General features: G+C 42.1%; 2 protein-coding genes across 2 annotated transcripts in view; both read left to right on the top strand.

Moving 5' to 3' along the window:
• Positions 1-587: 587 nt before the first annotated feature.
• MOGAT1 (monoacylglycerol O-acyltransferase 1) overlaps positions 588-24,490 on the top strand; it is a 28,919-nt gene continuing 5,016 nt past the window's right edge. The window contains exons 1-5 of the mRNA XM_082841687.1: positions 588-803; positions 17,832-18,010; positions 18,361-18,565; positions 20,988-21,162; positions 21,719-21,918. Coding sequence (XP_082697813.1) covers positions 710-803; positions 17,832-18,010; positions 18,361-18,565; positions 20,988-21,162; positions 21,719-21,918 — 853 coding nt within the window. The 5' untranslated portion in view covers positions 588-709. The remainder of the gene's footprint in view (positions 804-17,831; positions 18,011-18,360; positions 18,566-20,987; positions 21,163-21,718; positions 21,919-24,490) is intronic.
• Positions 13,432-13,894, top strand: LOC309962941 (oligosaccharyltransferase complex subunit OSTC-like). The gene has a single exon (XM_082841055.1). The coding sequence runs from the start codon at positions 13,441-13,443 to the stop codon at positions 13,888-13,890; it is 450 nt and encodes a 149-aa protein (XP_082697181.1). The 5' UTR covers positions 13,432-13,440; the 3' UTR covers positions 13,891-13,894.

A 24,490-nucleotide genomic window follows, 5' to 3' on the forward strand; every position in this document is an offset into this window, starting at 1 on the left:
ATGAATGACTTGGTTACTGAGTGTATCCCCAGCGCCCAGAATGGTTCCCGGCACGTGGGAGGTATTCAATAAATGTCCTTTGAATGAATAAGCGAAAGTTTTCCAGGATTCGTATAGGAATCTGAGACACAAAGATGAGGAGGCCCCAGAGTTTGGGGGTGGTGTTGAGAACACAGACCAACAAACAGATAGGTACCAAGCTCCAGAGAACCTAACTCCTGCGCCTTCCTCCAGCTGGTGGGAGATCCTAACCCTTTCCCAGCTGCAGACACCCTCGGAGGAAGAGGTGGGTTTAAAGGCGCATGCTGAAGCCTCGCGCACAGTAATCCACCAGTTGAATCAACCAGCCCGGTGGAGATCCCAGGTCTTGGGCGAAGTTGCAGGAGCCCGCGTCGCCGAGCTCTGGCAGGCTGCCAGGTGACCCCTCTCGTCCAACCCTTGTGCCCAATGCGGCGCGCCAGCCAATGCGCCCCGGGCGCCGCAGCTGCTCCCGAGCCCGGGCGCGTGATTGGCAGCCTCCAGCCTCAGCCCCGGCGCGCCCTCCCACCCAAGACTAAGTCCAGTCCGCGCCCACTCCGGGGCGGTCGCCGCCTCCTCTGCGCCGGGGTGCCGGGCGCTGGGCCGGCAGGCAGCGCGCACCCGGCAGGCGCCGCGGAGCAGCGAGGTCCCAGGCGGCAGCGCTCGGCGCAGTCCTCGCTCCGGCCGGGCCATGAAGGTCGAGTTTGCGCCGCTCAACATCCCGCTGGCGCGGCGGCTGCAGACGGCGGCGGTGCTGCAGTGGGTCCTGTCCTTCCTTCTGCTCGGTAAGGACTCCCGGCCGCGCAAGATCCGGGCGAAACACCGCGGTGCCTGGGGCTCCGTCTCCCCCCTCCCGGACATCACTACTTCCCTTGTAAGCCAGAGCAGGCAGGTCACAGAGGGCATTTGTAGCTAATTTAGGACTCCCCTCTTTGATTCATCTTTCCACGTGAACCTTGTAGCAAGCCACTGATTGGCAACTTTATTTTCCCCTGTGCTGTTTCTAAAACTCGAGGTGTACTTTACCCACAGTAAAAGGCACAGATTTTAACTCGATGAGTTTTAACAAATGTATACAGCCAAGTGTAACCACGACCCAATCGAGCTATAGGACGTTGCACTTAAGCCCCTCAAAAGTCGATAAACTCGTTTCTTGAATTATCGATTCATAAATGGAAAAACAATGCCCAAGGATTTGAAACCTGATTCCTTCCTTATCCTCCCCCCCCCCCCATAACAAATATCTGCGTTAGCTTTCCCGTGTTTAAGATTTTCCGGATGCAGAAAGCTACCTTGCTGCAAAGAAGACTGCACCACACGTTGGGTTGGGTTGGATGGCCTCTCTCTGTAAATAATTCGACCCAGGAGAGTGTTCTAGCCAGTTCCCAAATTAAGCCCAGGTAGAAATGCGCAGGAGCCAGTCACTAGATGGGGCAGGGGGCTTATCTGGAAGCTTTTTCTCTGGATGTTTGTTCTGCCCTTGAGGGGGGTGGGGGCATGGGGAGGGTCAGGGAAAAGGAGGGGGTGTAAGAGGACAGGAATTACTGGGAACTTAAACTGTTCAGAAGGCTCAAGTCATTTGTGTGCTATAAGATCATGGGTTGTACACTGTCCAGGCCACAGTAATAATAAATTCATTACACTGTAGAGGTTTACAATTTTGAAACCATTTTACATTTTGAATGCCTGGATCAGTGGTTCTCAACCCTGGCTGCACATTAAGGTCACTGGAGGAATTTCTAAAAAATAAGATACCCAGTCTCTATCCCTAGAATTTTGAATTCATTTGTTTCAGAAAGGAACCTGCACATCAGGATTTTTTTTTTAAAATAAACTCTCCAAGTACAGCTAGAGTTTACTAAAAAAGGAAATTCAAATAATTAACTCATTAAGTCCTCCTAGGCCAAACTGTTGAGACAGCATTACACTTTGCTTTGCTCTAGGCCAAAGTACCATTGAGGTAACAGCTACACTTATCGCGGGCCTTGTGTGTGTCAGGTACTGTTCTGCCAGCTACAGCTTGGCACTTGCCATCTACCTCTACAGTTCTAAGCACCATATGCTATTAACCATGTAATCTTCACGACAGCCCTGTGAGGTAAGGACTGTGTCTTCCTGTGCTCATTGTACAGCTGAGGGAACTAAGAGGTGAAGTGAACTGTTCAAGGTCACACAGTTAGTAGGAGGTGGAGGGGCTGGGTGCAAACCCAAATATTCTACCCAGAGTTCCTGCTTTCACCACTGTGCTGTCCAATTTAATGCCTTGAAACTGGAGACTGACTTTCTTGCTCATCAGCCAGCACATCTCTGATAGCCCACTGTCTTTTCCTTCCATGGCCCTTATCATTGCTTGTATTTGTGCGTGTCTGTGGTTACTTGAGAAAGGTCTCTATGGCCATCTGTAGGAGAGCAGAATTTGCCAGCCCCAATATGTTTCTTTGGTATATTAATTATTTTAAGCTGGTTATTTTCTGAGAAGCAGCAAACATGGGAAAAACTCTGAAAACCTAGTGGGAGTTACCCTTTTGTAAGAAACATTTACATTTATAAGGGAAATCTCCATTTGTAAGGGTGTCTCCCTTGCTGTACCAGGAAGAGGGTGATGACCAAATCTCTAGAAACCTACCAATGAAGAAGGCAGGGACTTAAATTTGCATAAAACCTTACCCTTCCTTACTGTGCTTTTCCTCATAACCTCCCATAACTGACTCAACCCACCTTCAATATCCTTTTTTGTCTTTAGCTGAGGATGGTTTTTTTTTTTTGCGGTACGCGGGCCTCTCCCATTGCGGAGCACAGGCTCCAGACGCGCAGGCTCAGCGGCCATGGGTCACAGGCCCAGCCGCTCCGCGGCATGTGGGATCTTCCCGGACCGGGGAATGAACCGGCGTCCCCCGCAGCGGCAGGCAGACTCCCAACCACTGCGCCACCAGGGAAGCCCTGAGGATGGTATTTAAGGGGAGGGTTTTGGCCGTTTTGGCAAGTTACTCAGTTTTCCTGGGTCTCCCCCAGGCATACATATTATTAAAATTTTGTTTGATTTTCTCCCATTAATCTGTCTCACGTCAATTTAATTCTTAGATCAGCCAGAGGAACGTAGGAAGGTAGAGGAAAATTTCTTCCTCCCTGATACATCCTAGTTCACAGGCTCAGTGAGGGAGTCCCCAGCCCGTGCCTGGCCCATGGAAGGCACACAATAAGTACTGGTTGAATGTCTTCACTCTGTCACCCAAAAGGGAAGTGGTCCACCCCACATGTCGCTATTTGTATCAACTCATGTATGTAAATCCCCACAGTGACCCTAGAGGTAGGGGCTAACCCCTGTACTCATTTTCCAAAGATAGAGCTTGGAGGTGTAGTAACTGCTCAAGGTCACAGGGTGGGTGGTAGAGCCTTATGTGTCACATGGGAATGGACTAATGACTTTAGACATGGCCCACCAGTCCTAATTTGAATCAAACTACAGTGGCTTGACAGACAATTCATTTAAATGCTCTTATTGCATGCATTTGACATTCGTGTTACTAGGAGCATATTATTTTGTATTATCATATATTTTGGAAATTTTATTATGAAAAATTCCAAACATACAGAAAAGTAGAGAAGGGTATAAACTCCCATATACCCATTACTTGGATTTATAATTATTTTAACAATTTGCTATATTAGTTTTACCTATTTTGCAAAAATATTTTAAAGCAAATCACGTTGCATTTTAATCCCAAGTACTTTAGTATGCCTATTATAAAATTATTTTACAAAATTATAGTAACATTGTCCCATGTAGCATAATTAACATTAATTGCTTAAAATCATCTAAACCAAGTCGATATTCATATTTCCTAAAATTGAGCCCCAAATACACTTTTATGTGTGACTTACTTGAATCAGGATCCAAAAAAGCCCCCTGGGTTGCATTTAGTTTTTAATTTAGAACAGTTTTCCCCCCATTTGTTTTCTTGTCAATGAAGCATTGAAGAAGCCAGGGTATATGTCCTGCAAGATGTGTCTTCAGAAGTTCTCTGATTGCTATTTTGTAGGGTTAACATGTTCCTCAATTCCCTGTATTTCTTCTAAAATGGAAGTTGGAGCTAAAGGTTTGATTAGATTTAGGTGAAACCTTTTTGCAAGTCCTTTGCCGAGGTGCTGCTGTGTGCTCATGTTGCATTATGTCAGAATGCACATAGTGCCTAGCTGTCCCTTATGAGAGTGGTCAGTGGGTACAGGTAGGAAGTAATGTGAGGGGTGGTAATTGACATGCTGCAAATAAAAGTTCCCTATTGACCGTTGACCTTTCACCTAGTCTCCATTAATGATCCTTGACCAAATTAACTGTTTTATTTGGGACTACAAAATGGTAATTTTCATATTCTATCATTCATTCTTCACATATTAACTAGAATTTATGCCAGGAATAATTTTTCCTCATCATCTAGGGCCATTGATTACCCTACAATTCAATTCTTATGGTAAAGGCAGTATAAACGCTTACCTATTTCTTTCCATTTTAATTATTTTAAAGTAAGGAATTCATGTAGTATCTCCTTCCAATGGTGATAAGAGAAGTTTTATGAACTATGTATTTTAAAGTCTCTAAATCAAAATCTTGGAATGCATTTTTCTTTCCACCATCAGGAAATGAGTTTAAGCTATTAGCACTTGGGATATATATATATTTTTTAAAAAAAGCAAAATGTTTCATTTAGTCATGAAATCAAATACTGTTTCCTTGAGATAAATGTTAAGTGCCTGTCTTCCAATCTTATAACATTGTATTATTTTTAGGTGTGCAACATAATAATTTGATATATGTCTATTGCAAAATGATTTCCACAGTAAGTTTAGTTAAAATACATTACCACACATTTTTTTTCTCTTATGTTGAGATCTTTAAGATTTACTCTCAGCAACTTTCAAATGTGCAATACAGTATTGTTAACTGTAGTCCCCATGCTGTACATTACATGCCCAGGACTTATTTATCTTATAAGTGAAAGTTTTTACGTTTTGATCAATTTTACTCATTTTACCTCCCCCGGCCCCCCGCATACCTCCACCTTTGGCAACCACCAATCTGTTCTCTGTATCTATGAGCTTGTTCTTTTGTTTTGTTTGTTTGTCCACACATGTAAGATTATTTGTCCTTCTCTGCCTCACTGATTCCACTTAGCATAAAGGTCTATCCATGTTGTCACTAATGGCAGGATTTCCTTTCCATGGCTGAATAATATTCTATTTCATATTGTAGTTTATATCACATTTTCTGTATCCATTCGTCTGTTGATGGACACTAGTTGTTTCCACGTCTTGACTATTGTAAATAATGCTGCTGTGAACATGACGGGGTGCAGATATCTTTTCCAGATAGTGATTTCATTTCCTTCAGTAAATGCTGGGAAGTGGAATTGCTGGATCACCTATCTTCCAATCTTAATATTCAAGAAACTGAAACATTACTTACTAGCTTGTGTGCTACCAACCTGCTAACTGAAAAGTGGAAAACTGAAAAAGAGAGAGCCAACATTTATTGACCATCTTCTATCTACAGCTTCTTGTGGCAGGGATTATTAGATTTATTTTTTTTAGGTGAGAAAACTGAAGCTCAAGAGGTATGTATCTTACCTAAGACCATGTGGTGAGACTGTGATCTTTTACTGAATGGGTCTATTTATTTACTTATTTATTTAAGCAGCCTTATTGTGACACTGTCAAACAGTTAACTGCACATATTTATTTTATTTTATTTTTTGACTGTGCCGTGCAGCTTGTGGGATCTTAGACCCCCAACCAGGGATTGAACAAGGGTCTTTGGCAGTGAAAGCTCAGAGTCCTAACCACTGGACTGTCAGGGAATTCCCACTGCACATATTTAATGTGTACAGTTTAAGTTGTCATATATGCACACCTGAAAAAAATACTGCCACAATTAAGATAGTAAATATAGCCATCATCCCCAAAGGTTCTCATATCCATTTTGTAACCCTTCCTTCTCCCATCTACAAGCATCCACTTAATGTGGTTGCTGTCATTCATAATACTAGTTTGCATTTTCCAGTGTTTTATATAAATGGAGACACAGCATATGTACTCTTTTTTTTTTTTTTGGTCTGGCTTCTTTCACTGAATATAATTATTTTGAGATTCATTCTTTTTGTATGTGTATTAAGTAGTTCATAGCTTTTTTGTTTCAGAGTGGTATTCTAGTGAGTGAATATATTGCAATTTGTTTGTTCATTAATGTATTCATGAATATTTGCGTTGTAGCTATTATCAGTAATACTGCCGTGAACTTCTACCTACAAGTCTTTTTTTTCTTTTGCGGTACGCGGGCCTCTCACTGTTGTGGCCTCTCCCTTTGCGGAGCACAGGCTCCGGACGCGCAGGCTCAGCGGCCATGGCTCGTGGGCCCAGCCACTCCGCGGCATGTGGGATCTTCCCGGACCGGGGCACGAACCCGCGTCCCCTCATCGGCAGGCGGACTGTCAACCACTGCGCCACCAGGGAAGCCCTACCTACAAGTCTTAACGAATGTATACTTTCTTTATTCTTGGGTAAACCTAGGAATGGAACGGTTGATCATGTTATGGTAGGAGCAGGTTTAACTTTTTCAGAAATCGCCAAACTTTCTTCCCGAGTTGTACCAGTTTACATTCCCACCAGCACCGTATGAGAGTTCCAGTTGCTCCATATCCTTGCCATCATTTGATATAGGCAGTCCTTTTAATCTTTGCAACTTTAACAGGTGTGTAGTGGTGTCTCTCATTGTAGCTTTCGTTCACATTTCCCTGGTGTCTAATGATATTGAACATCTTTTCATGTGCTTGTTTGCCATTTGTATGTTTTCTTTTTTTAATAATGTTTTAATTTAGTCTTATTTCATTTTTTTAATATAAATTTATTTGTTTTATTTTTGGCTGTGTTGGGTATTCTTTGCTGCGCACGGCATTTCTCTAGTTGTGGTGAGCGGGGGCTACTCTTTGTTGTGGTGTGCAGGCTTCTCATTGCGGTGGCTTCTCTTGTTGCGGAGCATGGCCTCTAGGCAGGCAGGCTTCAGTAGTTGTGGCACACGGGCTCAGGAGTTGTGGCTCATGGGCTTAGTTGCTCTGCAGCATGTAGGATCTTGCCAGACCAGGGCTCGAACCCGTGTCCCCTGCATTGGCAGGCAGATTCCTAACCACTGTGCCACCAGGGAAGTCCCTGTATGTTTTCTTGGTTGAAGTACCTGTTTAAATCTTTTGCGCATTTTTGATTGGGTTGCTTGCTTTCCTATTATTGAGTTTTGAGAGTTTGTGTTCTTCTGCCTTTATCAGGCATACACTTTGCATAGATTTTTTTCTTCCAGTCTATGGGTTATCTTTTGTGTATCTGAAGAGCAGAAATTTTAAATTTTGGTGAAGTCTAACGTATCCATATTTTCTCTATGGATTGTGTTTTTGGTGTTATAGCTAAGAAATCTTTGCTTAATCCCAGTTCACAAAGATTTTCTACGTTTTCTTCAAGTTTTATAGTTTTAGGTTTTACATATAGATCTATGATCCATTTTGGGTTCATTTTTGTATATAGTACAAGGTCCAAGTTCATTTTTTTGGCATATGTTTGATTGTTGCAGCTCTATTGTTCAAAAGAAAAAAAAAAGCTGTTTTTTCTTTACTGCATTGGGGCTTGTGCTTTTGTCAAAAATCACTTGTCCATATATGTGTGGATTTATTTCTGGATTATTCTGTACTATTAATCTGTTTATCTATCTTGATGCCATTACCATGTTGTTTTGATTACTGTGACTTTATAATAATTCACGAAATCAGGTAGTGTTAGTCCTCAAGCTTTGTTCTTTTCTTCAGAGTTGTTTTGACTATTATAGGTTCTTTACATTTTCATATGCATTTTAGAATTGGTTTGTCAGTTTATACTAAAAAGCCTGCTGGGGTTTTCATTGGAATTGCTTTTTGATTGAGATTAGTTTATAGTTTAATTTGGAGAAAATTGATGTCAAAAAATGCTGTCTTCCACTGTTGATTTTATTTATATCAGAAGTTTTCAACTTTATGCCTAAGAATCACCTGGGGACTTGTTAAAATGCAAATTCCCCAGAGATTTTGGTTCTGTAGGTGTCAGGGAGGGCCCTTAAAATTGTTTTCACTTTTTATTTTGAAGTAACTTCAAAAATAATAACTAAGTTTTTTGGTAATTTTCTATATTTCTTCACCAAATTCCCCAAATGTTAACATTTTACCATGTTTCCTTTATCTTTCTCTCTCACACATGTATATCATCACCATCGTCATCTGAGTAAGAGTAAGTTGCAGACATGGTCTGCTTTTATCCTTAAGCACTTCCGCACATATTTCCTAATATATATCTCTTACATAACCACAGTACAATTATCCAAATCAGAAAAATAATAGTGTTGCTGTACTATGACCTAATCCAGAGGCCCTATTCATATTTCAGCGATTGTCCCGCTGATGTCCTTTATCGCAAAGGAATTCACATGTTGTATGTAGTTACATCTTTTTTTTTTTTTTTTTTAGCGGTATGCGGGCCTCTCACCGCTGTGGCTTCTCCCGTTGCGGAGCACAGGCTCTGGACGCGCAGCCCCAGCGGCCATGGCTCACGGGCCCAGCCGCTCCGCGGCATGTGGGATCCTCCCTGACCGGGGTACGAACCCGTATCCTCTGCATCGGCAGGCGGACTCTCAACCACTGCGCCACCAGGGAAGCCCCTGTAGTTACATCTTTTTAGTCTCCCTTAATCTGGAAAATTTTGAGGGAGCACATTTTAGCATTCACTCTAGTGATTCATACTAGATTCCTGGACTTGCATAAACACTACTGTGCCTCTTTTATCATGGATTATTTATGTGGTTTTCAGTTTGTAGGTATACAAAGTATTTGTGCTTCTTTCGTCCTTCAGCTTGTAAAGCTTTCTGAAATAGTATGAAAATGGGACTGGTTTCAACTGGATCCTTGTTATAATTTATTTGACTTCATTAGGCAAAGAAATAGGTCCAGTAATGAATTCACTTTTAAACAAGAAAAATGCAGATCCTTGTATGGCAATAATTTTTAAAGGCGATATGGAGCAGACCCACATTTGAGGGATACTAGGCTGAAAAATTCTGCAAAGTGTTCTGAGATTTGTCTTTTAGCCCCATCCTCATCCTAAGAAACTCTGGAAGGCAAGTTTTCTTAAAGCAGGAATTTTAAAAATTAGAGGAATGTTATACTTACATTCTTATACTCAGCGGATGACACCGATTGATGTTTTGAAATACAATGCCTCAGGAATAAAAAGGAAAAGAATGTGACGTGCTAAAGGATTTTGCTTGCCTCTCTGTTTTCTTTCTCCATACTATGTTAAATGGCTAAAATAAGTATAGAAACAGTTTTCCTAGGGGGAAAAATGAAAACTTCTTGGATACAAGTGGAAAGGATACACATACAAGTTAAATATTTTAAATTATTTCTTAATTGGTCACTGGTCGCTACTTAACGCAAGTAAGTAAACTTCCACTAGTTTTCACAATGTTTTTCTGATGGAGTTTGCTCATCAGATTTAATAGAATCATGTTAAAGATGAGAATATTCTTACATAAGTAGATTTGTTCTGCAGTGTTTAGTTTCTTTTTTTTCTCTTTAGTGGAACCATTTTATTTATCTTTTTAAAATAAATTTTGATTATAAGGTAGTTCATGCTAGTTATTAGAAAAGTTGGAAACTGTAGAAGAGCTTTTAGAAGAGACTGGAAAAAAGTCCATATTCCCATCCAGAGATAACTATTGTAAATGTTTTGGCATATTCCTTTCCTCTTGTTTACCTATTTAAAAAAATTATTAAAATAATCTATGCGCTAGAAAATAATACATTGGGTTGAACCATATGAAACTGGTGTTTTTAAAGGTCTCAAGCAGTCAGTGATGGCTGATAGCTAACATTTATTGAGAGGTTCCTGTATGCCATTGTTACCAAACCGAGGTTCAGCTGCTCGCTGCCCGTAAGCCAATAATTCAAGAGGCAAGTGTCAGCAGAAAGGAAAGGTGTTTTTATCAGAAAAGCCGGCAATCTGGGGAGAAGGTGGACTCATGTCCAGAGACCAGCTCTGAAGATTCTGCTCAGCGATGATAGTCTTTAAAAGGAAAAATGGGGGAGGGAGGAAGAATCTCAGTGAATCGTCAAGGCAGGAGGTTGGGTTCTGCATCATTCTCCATTGAGTGCAGATGGGCTGACTCTCTTCAGATGTTATCTTGCCTGTGTGATCTGTCTGCAGGATTGCTTAGGGGGGCTGTTGCGGGTAGAGAGCTAGTCATTTTTTAATTGCTTAATTCTTCATTTTTACTTCTTTTTATCTAGGAAAACAATCAGCAGGTTGGGCAAAGCATGGTATGCATTCAGGAGAGCAAAAGTCAGAAGTTAGTTTCAATTGCTTAGTGATCTCATTCCTATAATTAGGTTCTTGTAAGGTTAGAGGGGAACAGAAATGGGCAAACAGGAAAGGAGCAGAAGAGCTGCTTCCACCATCATACCATCATTGTTTTTGTTTTTGTTTTTAAGTGTTCTCCTTTTATTTATTTATTTGGCCACACTGCGTGGCTGGCGGGATGGAACTTGAGCCCTCGGCAGTGAAAGCGTGGAATCCCAACCACTGGACTGCCAGGGAATTCCTGCACCATCATTGTTCTGATGGCTTTCTGTGTGTTATTTTATTTAAGTTTCACTAACCAATTATTTTTCCATATTATAAATAATACTTTATTAAATTTAAAAAAAAACTGATAAAGAAGGGAAACTAAAACCTAGAACTTAAAAGAAATTTTCAACTTATATACATCAGGTCTTTGATTGAAGAAATGCCAAAGGCAAAGCGTGTTGTTAGGATTCATTTACTTTTCAAATTCTGCTATCATCTATGGAGCATTTGCCATGGGTCAAACACTACAATACATTTTCATTTGTATTCTCTTGTATTTTAAGTATCCAGGTTGAATCCCTTGAAGCCAGAATGGATGGAGGCAGCAGAGGTAGGAAAAGTCCACGTAAGCACTGAAGGACTTTCCACCACCCAAAAGCTGTCGACCTGGCCACCACTCCTTGCCAAAAGTCTTTAGTTCATGAAAAAAGGAAATGTGTATCCCTGATTTTGCTGGAACACTTCTTTCTATAAAGCTAGGGATACCTGAAGGCAGCTTTGAAGCTAACAGTGGGTCATTGGATCGATCGTTCCCTCTGTATGTATAAGATTGGAGATGAAGACTTTGCTGCAGATGTAGGGTTGTCTGTGAGGTCCCAACTTGTTCCCAGTCAAATAGCAGTGCTTCACTTATTATTATCAATTACATGTATAATTCATACATTTACCCATCTTTTTTCTTTATTTTATTTTTTAAAATATATTTAATTTATTTTTTGGCTGCATTGGGTCTTCGTTCCTGCGCATGGGCTTTCTCTAGTTGCAGTGAGCGGGGGCTACTCTTCGTTACAGTGCACGGGCTTCTCATTGCGGTGGCTTCTCTTGTTGTGGAGCATGGGCTCTAGGCGCGTGGGCTTCAGTAGTTGTGGCACGCGGGCTCTACAGCGCAGGCTCAGTAGTTGTGGCACATGGGCTTAGTAGTTGCGGTGCACGGGCTTAGTTGCTTCACGGCATGTGGGATCTTCCCGGACCAGGGATCGTACCCATGTCCCCTGCATTGGCAGGGGGATTCTTAACCACTGGGCCACCAGGGAAGGCCCCCCCCCCCGTCTTTTAATTTTGGAAATTTAGAAGTATTTAAAGAATAGCTCAGTATACATTCTTTGTACCTCAATTCACCAACTCTTAGGATTTTTCAGTGTTTGTTTTCTCTGTTTCTGTAGACACACAGTTTGTTGTTACTGTTGCTTTTTTTTTTTTTTTTTTTTTTTTTTTTTGCGGTACGCGGGCCTCTCACTGTTGTGGCCTCTCCCGTTGCGGAGCACAGGCTCTGGGCGCGCAGGCTCAGCGGCCATGGCTCACGGGCCCAGCCGCTCCGCGGCACGTGGGATATTCCCGGACCGGGGCACGAACCTGTGTCCCCTGCATCGGCAGGCGGACTCTCAACCACTGCACCACCAGGGAAGCCCTGTTACTGTTGCTTTTGAACCATTTGAAAGTAAGAAATTAAGTTGTAAAAATCATTGCACTTCATTCCTCAATACTGTAGAATGTGTTTCCTGAAAACAAGGATTTTGTACATAATTGCAATTCCATTATCACACCCAAGAAATGTATCATTGAAACAATAATCTTACTTAATACATGGCTCATATTCAAATTTCCCTAATTGTCTTCAAATTTTCCTTTAAAACTAGACCTGTTCCTATACTTTTTATTTGTTTTTTCATCTTTTATGACACTGATATTTTTAAAACAGCCCCAGCTAATTATCTTGTAGGATGTCCCCTAGTCTGGACTTGCCTAAATATGTTCTCATGATTAGAGTCAGGTTAGACATTTTTGGCAGCAAGGTCACGAAGGTGATGGGGTGTATTTCCCATTTGATCATAAGAAGAGGCAAATGTCACTTTGTCCCTTTACTGATGATGGTAAACTTAGGGACGATGCATAAACTTTAGCTGAGCCTTTCTGACTTTCAGTACTGGTAAAGGAGTGGGGCATTGCTGCACTATTCACAGTAGCCAAAAGGTGGAGACAACCCACATGTGCATCAGCAGATAAACAAATGGATAAACAAGTTGTGATCTATCCATACATGCGAATATTGTTCAGCCATAGAAAGGCATGAAGTACTGATACATGTTACAGCATGGCTGAATCTCAAAAACTTGATGGTAAGTGAAAGCCTACAAAAGGTTACATATTGGATCATTGCATTTATATGGAATATCTAGAATAGGTAAATCCATCAAAAAAGAATGCAGATTGGTGCTTGCCAGGGACAGGGGAAAGGGAAATAGGGAGTAACTGTTTAATGGGTACAGAGTTTTATTTCAGAATGATCCAAGTGTTTAGGAGCTAGATAAAAGTGGGAGTTGCACAACAATGTCAATGTACTAAATGCAACTGGATTGTTTTCTTTAAAATGGCTAATTTATGTTATGTGAATTTCACCTCAAAAAAAAAAATAGCGGGAGGCAGCTTCCTCAGTGATGTAGAGAAAGTAGAATCTATGGCAGTTAGGTAAAAATAGAGTATAAGTGATTGGGGGCTGACTTGTGGTTTCTTATCCAGAATGTACCCAAGTCAAGGAAGCTGAAATTTAGGGGAATTACCTGGCGGTCCAGTGGCGAGGACTCTGCGCTTCCACTGCAGGGGGCACGGTTCCATCCCCAGTCGGGGAACTAAGATTCCCACATGCTGTGATGCAGCCAAAGGAAAAAAAAAAAAGGAGAGCTGTTCCTGGGTGGTGCGTGGGGCTGGCCGCTGACAGCTGCCCCTGCCGCCACCAACATGGAGAGTTTGTACCGCGTCCCATTCTTAGTGCTCGAATGTCCCAACCTGAAGCTGAAGAAGCCGCCCTGGGTGCACATGCCGTCGGCCATGACGATGTATGCTCTGGTGGCGGTGTCTTACTTCCTCATCGCCGGAGGAATCATTTATGATGTTACTGTCGAACCTCCAAGTGTCGGCTCCATGACTGATGAACATGGGCATCAGAGACCCGTAGCTTTCTTGGCCTACAGAGTAAATGGACAAGATATTATGGAAGGACTCCCATCCAGCTTCTTGTTTACAATGGGAGGTTTAGGTTTCATAATCCTGGACCGATCCAATGCACCAAACATTCCCAAGCTCAATAGATTTCTCCTTCTATTCATTGGATTCGTCTGTGTCCTATTGAGTTTTTTCATGGCTAGAGTATTCATGAGAATGAAACTGCCGGGCTATCTGATGGGTTAGAGTGCCTTTTTTTTTTTTTTTTTTTTTTTGCGGTACGCGGGCCTCTCACCGCTGCGGCCCCTCCCGCTGCGGAGCACAGACTCCGGACGCGCAGGCTCAGCGGCCATGGCCAATGGGCCCAGCCGCTCCGCAGCACGTGGGATCCCCCCGGACCGGGGCACGAACCCGCGTCCCCTGCATCGTCAGGCGGACTCAACCACTGCGCCACCAGGGAAGCCCTAGAGTGCCTTTTGAGAAGAAATCGGTGGATACTGAATTTGCTCCTGTTAATGAAGTTTTCAAGGCTGTATCAGTCCTCTGATATGAAATATGGAAAAGGATGAAAAGCAGCAGAAAAGAAACATCTGGTGAAAACATAGGAAGCGTATTATAGCTTGGACTAGAATGCGTTCTTGGTATCAAAGAGACAAGCTTATCAGCATTTTTTCCTGCTGGCCTGTACTGACACACCAACGATGTTAAGTGGCATTTTCTTCTTTTTTTTATTTCTTAAAGAAAATATACTTCATTTCTACAACTATAATATTGAATAAAATGATTATTTTTTACAAACCCCTTGACATTTTTTGGAGATGACATTTCTGACCTTCAGAAATTAATGTAAAATCAGGAAGTGAGAGCCCATAAGCTGAGAACTCTGGACAGCCGATCAGCTTTACCTGTGGTGCTTTGCCTTTAAACAGAGTGTGTGACAGTACATCATTTCAGATATGTATGTAAGACTGTTTCCTGAACAATAAGATGTGTGAAAGGAGAAGAAAGAAATAATTTTTCTAATAAAAAAAAAGGCAGTTGAAATTTTGGCGTTCAGTGCAACTTGGTTTGTGAATCTAAACAATTTTTTTTAAAGTATCAACATTAGTTTTGAGAGCTGCACAATGTTTTGGAGTAAATCTTTTTAACTTTCTCTTCTGTTTGACCTCCAGTTTAGGAGAATCGTGTTACCTTGGATTGCTTAGTGGGATAAAAATAGAAAATAGAGGTGATCTAGTCACCTAGTTTTTATAGTGTTTTCTGCTTTCAATCCAATTTAGGATCAAGGGATTAAAAAACTATTTTGGTGCTGTTTATGATATGAAATAGAATCTTTATGCAAGATTATGTTATTAGAGAAAAGTTGTTAGAAGCCCAAATATTCAAAAACAAAAGAATTTGAATTAGTACTGACAACCAACGGAATGTTGCGCAGTCATTAAAAATAACACTTATGGAGAGGTTTTAATGCCAAATGTATAATACCAAGCAGCTAAGATGAGATAATCGTAAGTGATCAAATACAGAATAAAAAATGTGTGAGCAACTGTGTTAAAAAAACATAACCTGTTTGACAGAGAAAAAAAAAGACGGGAAAATTTAACAGTAGTTTTTGTTGGGTGACAGGAATATGAGTTACCTTGTCTGCTTCTACTTTTTGCATTCTCCAAATGTACCCTAGTAAACACAGATATTATAAAAATGGCTCCCATTTGTCAAGCGCTTGCTCTGTGCCAGGCAGTGTAACATCTCTGTTCATTCCCCCAACAGTCCTTGGAGAGTGGTGCTGTTATTAGCCCAATTTCACAGGTTAAGGAATCGAGGCTTAAGAAGTAAAAGACCTCCCCCCAGGTCAGGAAGCTGGTTGGTGGCACATTCCAACATAAGGAGTCCAGTTTCCCATCCGTGTCCTAACCACTGTACATGCAAAACACATAACGAATGTTGGAGATATGCAGTGTGTATTCACCTAGAGGAAAGCGGTTGGGTGAGTGGGCCGTTGACTTAGTAGCTGGGGGACTTTGTTTCTGGACCTACTCTTGACTCACTCTGTGATTGAAACTAAGTCAATCTGCTTTTGCTCTTAGCTCCTCCACCTTTATAGTAAAGAAAATAAAACCTTTCATGTGCCTGATTCTTTATGCTTATGAACCTGCTTATGTACTTGTAATAAACACATGTTTATGGTGTTATGACCATTAGCTGGGGATAGTTTGGTTTTCTAAAAAAAAAAAAGTGCCTGGGTTTAAGGATTAGGCAGATCCAGGTTCAAGTCCTTTAGACACTCAAACTCCCTGAGCCTCAGTTTCCACAACTGCAAAATGGGGACAGAACTCTGTACCTTGAGGGTTCCAAGGAGGAGTAAATAAGGTTGCCCATGCGAGACAGTTACTACTCAGTACCTATGCCCTCCCTCCCTTGCTCCATCATAGCTCACCTGATCCATCTTGGGGTAGAGAATAATGAGACCTATTTATGTTTCTTGTAAATGTTTTGCACATTTTAATACAATAAAATTAATTAACAGGGGTACATTGTCAGCGCACAGACCTGGGTAGAGGGAAGCAGGTAAATCAAAATAGAGTGATCTTGGTAGGAATGAGGGCAGAGGACACTCTTTTGGTCTCACTTCTAGACTCGTGGAAACTTCCAGAATGCAAGAAGACACCCCACTGAACGGTGGAGGGCACATGCTTCCTTAACCTTTCACACACTTTTAACCTTTAACCCACCCTGGAGAGAGCAAGTCAGTCCTCTGATGGGTTCAATTCAGTATGTGGGTTAAATCTGTACTGGGAAATTTATTGATTTATATATTTCTAGAAATATAAACGTGTTCTGTTTTTGCCAAAAAAACCCCAAATCTATACCTACATCTATAACTATAAAACAATAATAGATCAAAGGTGCTCATGTCAGATACCATGATGGATTGTTTGGGGACAGAGCTCTTTTTAATAAAGTTGAGAATGGATAGGAGCTTGGGAGACCAAAGTTAGTTCTAGATTAGAGACTGTAGCACATAATAAAGAAGAAAGAGGTAATGGCACTCCTTAAACCAACAGTAATAGCTGGCATTTGTTGAGCACCTACTCTGTGCCAGGCTTTAAGTTTTTTTTTGCGGTACGCGGGCCTCTCACTGTTGCTGTCTCTCCCGTTGCGGAGCGCAGGTTCCGGACGCGCAGGCTCCGGACGCGCAGGCTCAGCGGCCATGGCTCACGGGCCCAGTCGCTCCGCGGCATGTGGGATCTTCCCAGACCGGGGCACGAACGCGTGTCCCCTGCATCGGCAGGCGGACTCTCAACCACTGCGCCACCGGGGAAGCCGCAGGCTTTAAGTCTTTGTGCTCCTCCCCATTGATATATTTTTCTTTTCATAAATATTTTTTAGTATAACCATAGCACAGACATAAAAAGAAAATGTCTAGCTTAGCTTAATGTATTACTTTAAGGCAAATATTCTTGTCCCTACTGCCCAGGTCAAGTTTTATCAATTCCTGCTTCATCTATTTGAAGCTACAGCATTAGGTGCACAAACAATTAGGATTGCTCTGTCGTTATGAAATGTCAAGAGAAGTGGTAGGTGAGCTAAGGCGTAGAGTCCCTCCTGTGCCATATCTATCTCTGGCAATAGACTTCCGGGAAATGAAGTTTGTCATTGGAATGTGCCCTCTTCATGGGCACATGTGTAATAGCTGCTCAATCAAGGTGAACACTTGTAGGAATTCCTCTGCATTCCTCCTGTCAGCGACAGTTCCTCCATGTGTCACGTCGGGGAGATGGTGTAGGGCCATGGGCTTTGAGAATGGACCTTGAATTTAGACAGGTCAGCCACTTCCCCGTGTAGTTTGGGCAATTCACTTAACCTCCCTAAGCTGCTATCTTCCCTCTTATAAAAAGAATGTTAGGAGTGCTCGGGCTGCTTCATTGATGCTGTGGCTATATGAGGATTAAATTTAAAAATATTTTGGTGGAATCCACAATACAGTACTTGGTATATACTAAACATCCAAGAAATGTTAGGTCATACTGTACCATTGCTGTCTTGTTACATCACCTCACTTGAACCAAGGTTCAGTTAACACACTTTGTATATATTAGATCCCCCCACCTTGGGCCAATGATTGTACAGTACAGTGAGTAGATGCTAACTGACCCTGATTCCTGAGGTCTTCCCCTTTCTTACAGCACAGGTGTGCCTTGGAGTCATTGTGTTCCTGATCATATACAACTACTGGTTCCTCTACATCCCTTATTTGACATGGCTTTACTTTGACTGGCAAACCCCTGAGCAAGGAGGCAGGAGATCTGACTGGGTCAGAAGCTGGACCATTTGGAGGTACTTTAAGGACTATTTTCCAATTCATGTGAGTAGAATTGTTTTATATGGTATGGTTTTAAGCTGGGAAAAAAATTCAAATGTGTTATCACATATTTTTCAAGTTTTCCCTTTTTAGAGGGAGAAAGCCTGCAATTCAGCCCAAGTTACTAAATGGAGTCTAACCTAAATTGACAAAAGTTAGAAGGCTGTGTATGAGGGGCTCTGGGTTCAGGAAACAGTTTAAAAATTTGGAAACAGCTCTACCCCAGGAAACGAAAATGAGTCGTGTTCTTCATTTCCTCTTGAACACAGAACTAATTCTGAGTCCTTCTGTTTCTTATTGGAAACTAATCAGGGAACATTTTATTTTTTTCTGTCAATATAAATGCACTGTAGCTCATCAAAACTTGGGATTTGAATCCAAGTCACAACTACATATTTGGGTTTCACCCCCATGGAGTGCTTGTTGCTGGAGCCTTTGGAAACTTTTGTACAAATTATTCAAACTTCAAGGAGCTGTTTCCTGGCCTCACTGCGTATCTTCACGTGCTTCCATTTTGGTTCCGGTGTCCGCTCTTCCGAGAATATCTGATGAGTAGTGGTAAGTGAAGGCAGATCACTGTTTCTCTAGGGTTCTGGGTGGGCAGGACCACATAGAATGTCCCCTCCCAAACCAGCTGGGTTTACAATTTCTTAGAGTAAAACTCTAAGGAGATGGATTTGGGAGAACTCAGCACACATAAGTGGGGTTTGAATCCATGTGCCACATGTAGAGATAAGGTTAAAGACAACAGGGACAGAAAAGGAGCCTGTCTTAGTTCAGCTGCTGTAAGAGAATACCATAGACTGGGTAGCTTGAACAATAGAAATTTATTTCTCACAGTCTGAAGGCTGGGAAGATCTGGTGTCTGGTGATGGCCCACTTGCTGGCTTGCAGATGGCCATCTTCTCATTGTATCTTCACATGGTAGAAAGAGAGAACATGCTAGCTCTGTCCCTTTTCCTATAAGAACATTCACCCCCTTCCTGGGGGCTCCACTCTCATGACCTAATTACCTCCCAAAGGCCCCACCTCCTAATACCATCCTATTGGGGGTTAGGTTTCAACATATGAATTTTGGAGGAACGTAAACATTTAGTCCCTAACAGCCCTGAGAAATAGCAGCATTTAAGCATGGCCTGAAGAAGGGAAGCCTCAGGAGGAAACTGAGAAGTGCCCAGAGGCGAGTGAGGACTGCCAGGTGTCTGGAAATCCATGAGGCCCTCTTTCCAGTGGAAGCAATGCCTCCAGCTCTGCACGCAGAGCAGAATGGCCGTGGCTTTGAACTCAGTGAAAGCTCACACCTATTTGGGCTCAGGTTCTCTACCCTCTAACCTACCCCCCTCTGCCTCTTCTCTTCAGAGAGTCGCTGATCATTCAGAATCCTGTCCTAATTTTATTCTCCCCCAGTAATAGGAACCCACAGTAAAATGAGCATGTAATTTCCTTCAAGAGACGAAGGGCCGTGTCCTGATAAAGCTAACACATCCTTTTTTTTTTTTTTTACATACAGGATAGCCCATTCTCAAGGCTCTGACCTTTATTTATTTATTTAATAAAATATTTATTTATTTTTGGCTGCATTGGGTCTTCGTTGCTGTGCACGGGCTTCCTATAGCTGCGGCGAGTGCGGGCTACTCTTCGTTGCGGTGCGTGGGCTTCTCATTGCAGTGGCTTCTCTAGTACGGAGCACGGGCTCTAGGTGCGCGGGCTTCAGTAGTTGTGGCACGCAGGCTCAGTAGTTGTGGCTCTTGAGCTCTAAAGCACAGGCTCAGTAGTTGTGGCACACAGGCTTAGTTGCTCCATGGCATGTGGGATCTTCCCGGACCAGGGCTCGAACCCGTGTTCCCTGCATTGGCAGGCGGATTCTTAACCACTGCGCCACCAGGGAAGCCCCACATTCTTTTATGACTAAAAAAAAGAAAACGGGGCTTCCCTGGTGGCGCAGTGGTTGAGAGTCTGCCTGCCGATGCAGGGGACACGGGTTCGTGCCCCGGTCCGGGAAGATCCCACATGCCGCGGAGCGGCTGGGCCCGTGAGCCATGGCCGCTGGGCCTGCGCGTCCGGAGCCTGTGCTCCACAACAGGAGAGGCCACAACAGTGAGAGGCCCGCGTACCGCAAAAAAAAAAAAAAAAAAAAGAAAACGGATAAAATCAAGAATGGAAGGAAACAATAAGACATTAAAAAGTGGTTGTCTCTGAAATATGGGTCACAAGTTGTTTGTGTTTTCATTGTTATTGTTTTCCTCCAAGAGTTCATAGTGTTTTCCTCCAAGAGTACGTAGTCCATTTAAAATCTGAAAAGGAGTCTTTAAAGTTATGTTTACATGGGAAAGGCTGATACAAAGGCTGAACAATTATGTAATTTTCGTCTTAAATAAACAGTTTATCAAAGTCAAACTAGACATTTGGGAATCTCGCACAGATTTAGCAATTGATGTAGGTTATTTGTCAGATGTCTGACTTTTTGAACCCATTTACATTATACATCCATGTCTGAGAAATAAGAATCCATAAAGAATACCTGAAAACAGACCATTGTGTGTTCAAAAGATCCAGGCCAACCTCTTGGAGGTTATGCTGTTTGGTTCTGAGCAAGGATCTGCCAGGATAACGATCAAGATTACCGCATACAGCTGTGCAGGGTTGTGCACTGAACAACTCCAGGGGGCACCTTTTACTTATAATGCAATATGAGTGGAATCTGTAGAAATGAGCAGTACACAACCTACCTGAACAAGTGATAGACCTAGTAATAAGCAAGTGGCATTTTAAAGACCTCACCCTGTCCCCTGCCAGAATGTTAGATCTTATTAATGGAATCTATTACCAAAGAGTCAGCTATGAAAAAATTATAAACCTGCAAACTGCTCCAAATGTAAGCAGTCTAGGAAATTCTGTGAAGTATTTGCTGGTGCCGTAGACTATTATGATAAGAGTGTAAAAGGGCAGTTAGTTAACACCTTTTGTTTTATTCACTAAGGGCCAGTCTCAGTTTCCAGGAGAAGTGTGTCTCACGTGCTGAGCAAGGAAGGAGGTGGAAACATCTCAGTCATTGTGCTTGGGGGTGCAGAGGAATCACTGGATGCCCATCCTGGAAAGTTCACTCTGTTCATCCGCCAGCGGAAGGGATTTGTGAAAATTGCTTTGACCCATGGGTAAGTGGCTTTTCATTTCAGGCAACTGGGTCAGGGTAGTTAACACATTATTAAATGAACACAAAGAAGTGAAGTAATTTTTCTGGCCCTTAAAGACGGAGCTCCTAATCGGCTTCCCAATGAAAACAGATGTGGATGTTTATGGGGAATGAAATACAACCTTCCCACTAAGGTAACTCAATGTCATGGCATCCAGCAATTCAACTAGTCTGTAATAGGAAAACCAAAAAACACAAAATTTTATATGCACAGTATAAATTCCCAGCCAAATGAACAAATGAACCATGGCCAAAACCACAGATGACAAAGAAGCTTCCTGGAACCTTGATTTTCTATAGAATAAAATTCCACAAACCACTAAGACTGCTGAGGTACCTCCCCAAAGGACCTCAGGTGTAAGTCAGTTTCAACGTATGGAACATGAACTTAGCGCTATAGGGAGGCTTGGGAACGTTAAAGGATTGTTAGGACTCTGTTGTAAAAGTCAGCTGGGCAAAATGAAATATTTAAATCCTTTTCATTGAAAATGCTTATTCTTCCTCCTTGTTGTTTGCAGTGCTTATTTGGTGCCGGTGTTTTCTTTTGGTGAAAATGAACTATTTAAACAAGTTAGCAACCCCGAAGGCTCATGGCTTCGAGCTGTGCAGGAGAAACTACAGAAGATCATGGGATTTGCTTTGCCACTGTTCCACGCCAGAGGAATTTTTCAATACAATTTTGGCCTAATGCCCTATAGGAAGCCCATCCACACTGTTGGTATGTACATCAAAGACTCGAGGCTTGCTAAACTGAGTAAAAAGGATTACCTTACTCTGAGCTATGTTTATTGTTACTGAGATAGCTTTGAGTAAGAACTTCCTAAAATAATAATCCTGTAGGTGTTATTTGAGCTTCAGTTACAGTCTGCCTTTTCTTTACGAAATGACTATGTTTTCCATTTGAATGGGAATCAATTATTTTAAAAATATTGCTGTTGAACGACAAATAGAATTCAATTTTAGAAATAGAATTTCTAATACTCTAGGATGAATCTATTTCTCTGTACTAGCAGATTACAACATAGCAGTTCTTTGAACACGTTACATCAGAGTCTAGTAATATGTGGACATTTCTGTGTAATAGATGTCTTCATCATGTTCAGTTCACATAGGCATCAGTTCATACGGCAAAAGCATTTTTTCCCCAACTCGATACATGTATCCTAATATAGACTGATTTTATCTTTAAAAATGGCACGTGTGGGAGGATTAAAATGGGGGAGGATGATGATGACGACATTAACCCCAAACACCTCATTTATCCCTCCCCCCGTCCTTTGCCCTTTGGTAACCATAAGTCTGTGGGTCTATTTCTGTTTTGTAAATAAGTTCATCTGTATTTTTTTTTTTTTTTAGATTCCACATATAAGCGATATCGTATGGTATTTGTCTGTCTCTGTCTGGCTCACCTCACTTAGTATGATCATCTCTAGGTCCTTCCGTGTTTATAGCTCTGATTTTTACTTAATGCCTGTCAAGCATGCATCTCTTTTTTTTTTTTTTTTTTTTTTTTTGCGGTACGCGGGCCTCTCACTGTTGTGGCCTCTCCCGTTGCGGAGCACAGGCTCTGGGCGCGCAGGCTCAGCGGCTATGGCTCACGGGCCCAGCCTCCTCCCGGACCGGGGCACGAACCCGCGTCCCCTGCATCGGCAGGCAGACTCTCAACCACTGCGCCACCAGGGAAGCCCAAGCATGCATCTCTTAAAGACTCAGAACAAAAGAAAATTGCTTCAGTGCATCCTTCCACTTACCCCCCGAACAATTACATCAGAAACACCAATTCTAGTCTCTAGCATCCTCAGAATCCTGCTATTATGTGAAGCCTTTTAAAAACCAAGCTAAGGATATGCATGTTTCATAAAGACTCAGCTGCATGCTCTTATGGTGATCAGGTGGGAGCCAGATGGCTGAGAGCAGCCTGGTTTGTGTGAACCAGACCCTCAGACAATGTGTATTTAAAGACTTTTATTTCCTTGGAGAAACCCAAGTTAGGGCTAAGTTATGTACAGTTCCATAAACAAAAGCAAAAGTTATGTATCATTCACATGCGCCAGAGAATAAAACACAATATGATATTGAAACCATGATCTAAGTTGCTATGCTCATTTCTGTTTTAAATCAGTGCACTTCAAACCCAGAGCTGTTTCTCTGCTGACTCCCTAACACACCCCAAGCAGAATTCAGGCAGCGTCCAGAGTGGCAAGTTGTTTTGGGGTCCTTCTGCTCCCCCTTCTACTTAATTAAGAGTTTGTTAACTCCACCTTGCATCACAAGAACTCATTAAATATTAGTTGAATTCACCCTAAGTCATTACTACATCTATAATCCTCTCACTCCCAGGTGTCCAGAGATGCTCTGATTCTCCATCCTGTAAATAGTTTTCCCCCATGACTCTCAGACCCCACTTCATCAGCAACTTCAACCAGAGCATTCATTTTTTTAAAATAGATTTATTTATTTTATTTATTTATTTTTGGCTGCGTTGGGTCTTTGTTGCTGTGCCCGGGCTTCCTCTAGTTTAGGCGAGTGGGGGCCCCTCTTCATTGCAGTGTGCGGGCTTCTCACTGCGGTGGCTTCTCTTGTTGCAGAGCGTGGGCTCTAGAGCGCAGGCTTCAGTAGTTGTGGCGCACGGGCTTAGTTGCTCCGCGGCATGTGGGATCTTCCCGGACCAGGGCTCGAACCTGTGTCCCCTGCATTGGCAGGCGGATTCTTAACCACTGTGCCACCAGGGAAGTCCCCAGAGCATTCATTGTAGCGTGAGCAAGATTCACTAAGATTCGCTAGGACTGTAATGGTTTTTGTCTGTTAATGTCCCGTTAGTTAAAATCCCTTTAAAAATGTGCTCTGGCTAATTCTAAGATGCCATCATCAGTCTCTGCATATTTCTTACACCAGACTTTGCTAAACCATCAGGTTTCTCTACATCTTCCATCAAGACCTTCTTTCCTCTTTCCTGAGGGTCATTCTCAATGGACATAATTTATAAAGAAGCTACTATATATTTTCTTTATGTGTCACAAATAGTATGTCATTTATATATTTTCTCCGGGTTATTATCAGTTTATCCAAGTACAATAAAGTGTTCACGTAGATTATATTTTATTACATAATAATGGAGAGAAACTGATTTCAACGTCACATCCATCATGACAACTGGGAGAGAAAAAGGAAATGAGTTTAGACTTTAAGAACCGTGTGTACAGGGTCCAGTTCCTTGCAAGAATGTTGCAAGGAACTAACTAAAGACTAATTTGTTGATTCACAAATGTGTCTTGAGCTCCTACCCTGTG

This window comes from Leucopleurus acutus, assembly GCF_964270905.1.
Source record: "Leucopleurus acutus genome assembly, chromosome: 6".
Taxonomy (NCBI): Eukaryota; Metazoa; Chordata; class Mammalia; order Artiodactyla; family Delphinidae; genus Leucopleurus; species Leucopleurus acutus.